At 38.8% G+C, this 6,916-nt stretch overlaps 1 protein-coding gene across 1 annotated transcript in view; it reads right to left on the bottom strand.

The window, feature by feature from the left end:
- LOC107104309 (SLAM family member 5-like) overlaps nucleotides 1-6,916 on the bottom strand; it is a 12,283-nt gene that overhangs the window by 1,776 nt on the left and 3,591 nt on the right. The window contains exons 2-4 of the mRNA XM_015404294.1: nucleotides 5,091-5,384; nucleotides 4,740-5,006; nucleotides 2,939-3,025 (exon numbers count right to left, since the gene is read on the bottom strand). Of these exons, the coding sequence (XP_015259780.1) occupies nucleotides 2,939-3,025; nucleotides 4,740-5,006; nucleotides 5,091-5,384 (648 nt within the window). The remainder of the gene's footprint in view (nucleotides 1-2,938; nucleotides 3,026-4,739; nucleotides 5,007-5,090; nucleotides 5,385-6,916) is intronic.

The raw sequence follows: 6,916 nt of genomic DNA on the forward strand, positions 1-6,916 counted from the left end.
GCAAAATGCACCAGATTCTGCCATTTATCATAAGATGCAGTGAAGGCATTCGACCTTATGATGTGGCCCTACTTATGTGATTTATTGACTAAATTTATACACAATTATACCATCAGAATCAAAAGAATCATCAATGAATAAATTAGAAGCCTGGAGCAAAGACTTAAAAGAAGATCTATGTGAGACTGATTGGACAGAGGCATGTAAGGAAGCTCAGGTTCAAACAATAAGTGTAAGATTGAAATTATTGCAATATAAATTGTTGATGCGGACTTACATAACTCCAGCTATTCTACATACAGTAAGTATAATGAAAATGTTCCAGATACCTGCACAAAATGCAACAAACTCAAGGGTGATTATTACCATTACATATGGGAGTGTGAACATATGTTTTTCTGGAAAGGTGTGAGGGATATGATCAATAAAATGATAAGTATCATTCAAGATAAGAAGGCAGGAACAGAATGTGAGGTCAGTAGCTTTTATCATGCCAACAGAAGAAGAGAGAGAGGGAAAATGTATGCATGATTCTTTGGTCTCATGAGGTCCCTGGACCGGTCATGGACTGTTTATTTTTTCCGCAAAGCTTTTTTTCCTCAATTTCAGGCATGACAGTAAAAAACCCAAATGACTCACATATGATCTGTAATTTTATTTTTTTTTAAAGAAATTCCATGGAAGTTACGGCTTCCTCAAACAGCTCCTATGACGTGCAGCTTCATTTGCAGCCTTCATCTGTTCCTCAAGTTCTGCCTCATAGGCCATCAACGTAGACAAGGCTTTTACAGCATGAACTGATAGTGAGTCTGTTCTGTAGGACTTAGTCTAGCTTAAATGAGACTTAAGTTAAAGAGGTCCACTCTTGATCAAACAGCGGGACCTCCCAACACCACTGAGGGCTGTGCCGTGAGCGCTGGCTCAACTGGAGGCTTCTAGCAGCTGGTTGGAACTTTACCTTAAATTACTTGTGGCATGAGAACACAGCTAATTCTTCCAGGAGAAACAAAAGGTCATATCTGGTTGTCTTGAGTGTTTTTAGTAGATTCTTTAGCAGGTGTCTTCAGCCTAAATCTTTAGTCCCTGGATGTCAAACTTCCCAGCGGCGTGTTTGCATACGTCATGCAAATTGAAATCTAGCCTAAGTGAGAAGCCGTCCTAAGGCAGTAGGTTTTACAACCACACCAAAGGGGGGAAGAGATGGGTCATAGTCCTCATCGTTGTCCAAAAAGTTTAGCTCCAACCCTGCTTAAGCATGCTTGGAGCTCTGACATTCCAGGTGGTGGTGGGTCCACAGCATCAAGAATTTCTCCCTACCTTTTCCTGACTTCTGTGTCAATGATTAAAGAAACAGTCTGGGAGGCCATAAGCGAGTTGCTACTGTACACTGTCAACTGAGGGGCCAGGCAGCAACAAAGAACCTTGAAGAAGACAGGCTACACTGCCAGCTGTCCTCCATAGATGCCAGGGCTGGTTTGATTTGTTTCAGTCTGAGGCATACTACACACAATGAATGGGCATCCCTCCTTGAAATTTAATTTCCACCAAACAGGTTGGATCCTGTTAACACTCCTCTGTCTTTGCAGAAGACGGTCTCCGTTATTTTAGTGTGATTCGGCTGAAAGGCAGGGCATTAATGAGTAGTGATTTTTCCAAGTCCACTCGTTGACGGTAAAAGTCTACGCCAAGTCGATGCGTCATTCTAAATTGGGGCAGTGGCAGCCCTAAATTACTTACTCTACTTGGATTAGGTCTAATCTTTTATTGTAAACTGTAATGTGTGCTAAACTAAGCCCATATGATAAACTAATACGATGGCTGTTTTTCATACCGCCATGCAAACTAACACCTGCCGAGGAAGTGTTGAGGAGGAGTTGTCGAGATGTGAATCAACTCAGCTTTTTAAAGTCAACTTGTTGACAAGTCGACTTTTTGGTGTATGCTCTACAGGGAGGCCACAAGGGAATTAGCTGGTGGAAAATAACCAGGTGTGGCAAGGTTGGGGGCAGAGATGCAGCTTCTCTAAATGTAGCTTACACTAAGGGAGTATTGCTACTCTGAGCTGACCAACGTACAACCGAGGTGCTAAGTTGACATTCTACTAGTTTAGTGGTATTTCTACCAGAATAGCTAGCTGCGTTGATGATGAAAAAACCCAGAGCAAACCAGCCTGCAACAGAGCTAGGCTACAGAGAGTATTAAAACGAGGTAAGCTCCGGATCCTGCCTCCCTTTAACTGACAGGCTTATTTTCACATAATTACAACATACAAATACTCCTAAAATAGCAATGTCCAAACATTTTTCAACAAATAAATGTGTTTTATGCCTGTTAAGAAAAACTCATCCCTTTTGCAGTCAACAGTTTTACATGTTTTTCTGTTTTTAAGGGTTATAGATTCATAAATTTAATCAAATACATATACAAATAGCTGAATTATTCAATCCTCTTACAAAATTTGGTTTAAATAATTTTTTCCAACCAGAAAGTTTTTCTCTTCTTGGTAATAGATCTGTCCTCCGTTGTCCAATTAAATGCAAAAAGATTATCAAAAAATCTGATTTCTTTCCACTTACATAGAAATGTCATGTGAAACGTGACTATCTATTAACATGATTTGAATAAAACTCCTTTACACTACTGTAGCTCTTTCGTGATTCCATGGGTATTTTATGTTGTCATTCCCATTTAGCCAGTTCCACAGATTTCTAAGCACATGTGGAGATGTCCCAGTCAGAATAAACATTATAGCCAAATAAAAAGGATCAATTTAAAGTTAAATCTTATAGAGGATGAATTATGTTGTATTTAATTCCTCATGATGGGGTGGCAAATTGAGCTAAAAAGTAAAATGAATCTAATGAGTTTGAGAAAATGTAATAAAAGTCATAGAGACAAACAAAATATGATGTGTAAATGCAAATTAAAAGATACTTACAAAATCTGAACAGCCCAAATAAAAGACAACCCACTGCCACTGCCACTGCCACTGATATCCCAGCTATGGTGCCTGTATTTAAGACTGCTGAAAGAGATAAAAACATGTCAGAAATGCATTGTCCCAGTACACTTTCCGTTTTTCAACTTTAGTAGCAACAGGATGTCAGATCTGCAGATTTTTTGTCCATATGAAAGAGAGCTGCTAAAATCTGAAAAATAAATGCATTTCTTTATATTTACTCCTAAGACAATTTTCACATTTTTTTAAGGGACTTGGGCATGTTAGGTTTTATTATTAATACATCATGTGCATTGTTATTTTGTTAGTCAGATTAGACAGTGCAGAAGACCTTCCTTCACATTGTGAATGTCACGGTGTGTACGGAGGTCATCGAATCGGGACAGCCTTTGTGTCTTTAAGAACACACAGGATATGGGCACATCTTGGAGCCGGTCTGATACTGTAGGAGAGCTATCTGTGTCTGTAACCCTGAAGCATAGAAGCAAGCTGCATGGAGTTCAAGACATGGATGGCGTGTCAGTTTCTGATACGGCCAGCTAAGCATCCACATGATGCAACTCAGACTCAGAAAGTATAAGAAGCAGGAGATGACGTTGTTTGGGGCTCAAACTTTACCAGACGCTTGCGGACGTGATTTTTGAGACCACAGCTGTGCAAGCTCTAAGCATTTTTCTCTGTCCTGTAACGACCTGACCTGCAATAAACTCTGTTACTTTTTTACTCCTGTTTTTATAGTCCTTTTTTATATGGTTTTACCCAGTTTGAGTTAAGAGTAGTAGATAACCTGCTCCCAGGAAAAGAACCGGTGAGGAGGCCCCCGGGGCGCTACAGCCTTCCTTCGAAGGGGACAAATCCTCCTCACTTTAACAGGCATGATACTAAATCGTCTGAGCTTCTGCAGACATGGTTCAAAACCACTTGCTGATGGTGGTCAGAGGACTATCTGTGTATGGCAGTCTCCCTTCTGGGGAGGGCCGCGGATCTGTGTCTGGTTGGGGGAGTGACTGAATTTAGTGCAACGAGCTTTGCATCTCCTGACTTTAAAAGATGGAATATAAGCACAGGCCATTTCTATAAGGGACTTCACCAAACCTTACTGATCTGTGCATGGAGGTGCATGATTGTGAGTAAGGCTGGGTGTCAAATGCTTTGAATGGTCACTGTGACTAGAAAGGTTCTAAGTTCAGTTCATTTACAATTAAAAGAGAAATTCTCAGTTGGTTAGAACATCTACAACATTTGTTGTTTCGCAAAAACTTTTTACAAATGATTGATCCAAATCCTGGGAGCGTGGATTAAACTAGGGAGTGTTAAACAAAATTAAAATCATAATTGTATAAGCCATTGGTCACAAAGGTTACAACTATGATGTGAATCAACATGCTTTAGGTTAGATTAGAGTAAGTATTAGAGTCAGCAACAAATGCAACTGATAAAATAAATGGGACCCAATGCAAATCATGTTAGCATGCGTGTCTGCAAAGGTGTGAGTGTTGAGGTTAAAATGATAATAGTCCAGGTTTTGTTATCATTCTATAAAATCAGGTTGTTGGAGGTTAATAATAATCCTGATGTAGGATACAGGCTAAAGGCCAACAGACAAACCATTAATCTTCTGAGTTCTACGCTTTAGACTTTTAAATAAAAACCAAAAGAGCCAATTTCATTTTTATTCAACTCATAGTTATGCTAAACTATTTTAGGTTTTACCATGTAAAATATCTAACTCTTCAATACTATAAATGAAAAGTAGTAGCATGGTTCCCTTAAATCTTACCTGGTTCGTTCTTGCAGGGAGATACTAAAGGCTGTGTATCATTTGTCCAGCTTACATTGTTGCTATGGTTACATACAACAGAGCCCTCCTGTATGTAGACCGTCAGCAAAGAGTCCTTCACATCTGGTTTGCTCAGTGCACGGCAGGTCTGATTGTAACATTGATAGATGCCACTAACTTCAGAATCAACCACTTTACAAGTTGCAGTGAAATTACAGTCCCGGGCATCCAATGAATGTGTTGTTAATTTGACTGGAGTCACTGGATCTGGGAAAAGAAAAGACGTGATTGATTTCATAATAGGGTGCTTTTATAATGTTTCAAAACAGGACAAAAAAAGAACAAACGTACCTTGGACTATGACAGTGTAATCAGCTATAATCCTCTCTTCTTCTCCACTTGCTCTTGCCTTATAGTTTCCACTGTCTTCATGTTGAACATTTCTTATTACCACAGAATAGTTTTGTTTAAAAAAATATGATCTACCTTCATATTTCCCCTTGACTGAGGGTTGAGTGCCATCATTAAATTTTACAACAAAAGTAGAGTTACATTTCCAACTAAAATCATCTCCTTGTTTAATTGCATTTTTGTCTACATCCAGCAGCAGGTCTGATCCTTTCTTCACAAACCGAGTTTCAGAGCCTGAAAGAACAAAATAAATTGTATTTCAATTATTAAATAATATCATCATGTTCAGTTTCTAGAATATCCTTAAATTAATTTTGAAGCAGCAGAGGAGATCTCTACACTACAGTATTAGACTGTGACCCTGTAATCATTCATCCATTTTCACACACATTCACACACTGATGATGGCAAGCTACACTGTAGCCACATCTGCCCTGGGAATCATTGACAGAGGCGAGGCTTCGGTACAGCGACGCCACATGGCCCTCTGAACACCACCAATAGGCAATGCAGGTGAAGTGCCTTCTCCAGGGACACAACGACACTGATAGCTAGAGCTTAGGCTTGAACTGTCAACCATTCAATGGGTGTCGCCCCAAAATTAGAACATTTAGTCGTTCTGGTCCATTTAAGCTGTTCAGACAGCTATGGTCAAGAAGACAAGGCTAAGATAAAGAAGGCAAATACTTCCTCTGCAATCTGTGCTTATATTAATGATTCTGTTAAACATGACTTGAATAGATTCTGTTAATACTTAAAGATGTTTCTTTCTTTTGGTACAATATCTGAGAAACATTCTTTCTCAGATTTGGACTGGGTGATCAAAATGATTGAACAGAAGCAAAGAAGGCGTTCTACTATGAGACTTTTCTGTTCACATCATACAAAGTCTCATCACATGCTGCTTTGGGGCTATAGCTTACGTATTTTTCAAACCTTGGCTTAATCAGAAATGTATATTGACAGATATAGTTTTGCAAGTACATCCTTGCCAGAACAGCCATCAGCACAAAGAACATAACTACACAGAGAAAAAACAAAGTCCAACATAAAATCTCTGAAAAGCAACACTGGAAGCTATCTGACTGATTTTAATCATATCTATGAGGCTCACTGTTTAATCAGGGTCAATAATGTTCTCCACAATCCTACAGGACTCTGCCCTTGTTGCTTTCTGTATTTTAAGCAGATTCATCTATTCTTTAATCCTGGTTGAGAAACCAATAAACATAAACCATATATTTTCTGTCTTGTATTTCTTTCTGTCCTTTATCATACTTTATGACTTTAGAGACTGATTTAGCAATTAATATTTTGTCCTGTACTTGTCCTGTAGTCCAGGGAGTTTTGTCCGATTCCACTTAATCCTTTTTGTAAAAATACTCATGACAATAATATATCTCATTCTAATAAACCAACACATATGAAGTGAGAACATTCAAAACTTCAAAGTTGAGCTCAAGATCTTTTGTTATATACAGGTCCAAAAAAAACTACCGTATTTTCACGACCATAAGATGCACCGTACTAAAAGGCGCAGTCTCAGTTATGTGTTCCTTTACTGTATTTAACACACACATCAGGCGCACCGAACTATAGGGCGTGGGTTTTATATACCAGTACATATCCTCTACTACGTTTAAATACCTCTACTGCGTATTTAAAAATAAAGCGGGAGAAAAAATTAGTATGTTTATGCTTTAATCATGTATTTATTACAAAGTATTAAACAAACCTGGGAGCTGGCCGTGAGACAGACACATCGC

The sequence above is a fragment of the Cyprinodon variegatus genome, unplaced genomic scaffold, assembly GCF_000732505.1.
Source record: "Cyprinodon variegatus isolate N-32 unplaced genomic scaffold, C_variegatus-1.0 Scaffold1685, whole genome shotgun sequence".
NCBI lineage: Eukaryota > Metazoa > Chordata > Actinopteri > Cyprinodontiformes > Cyprinodontidae > Cyprinodon > Cyprinodon variegatus.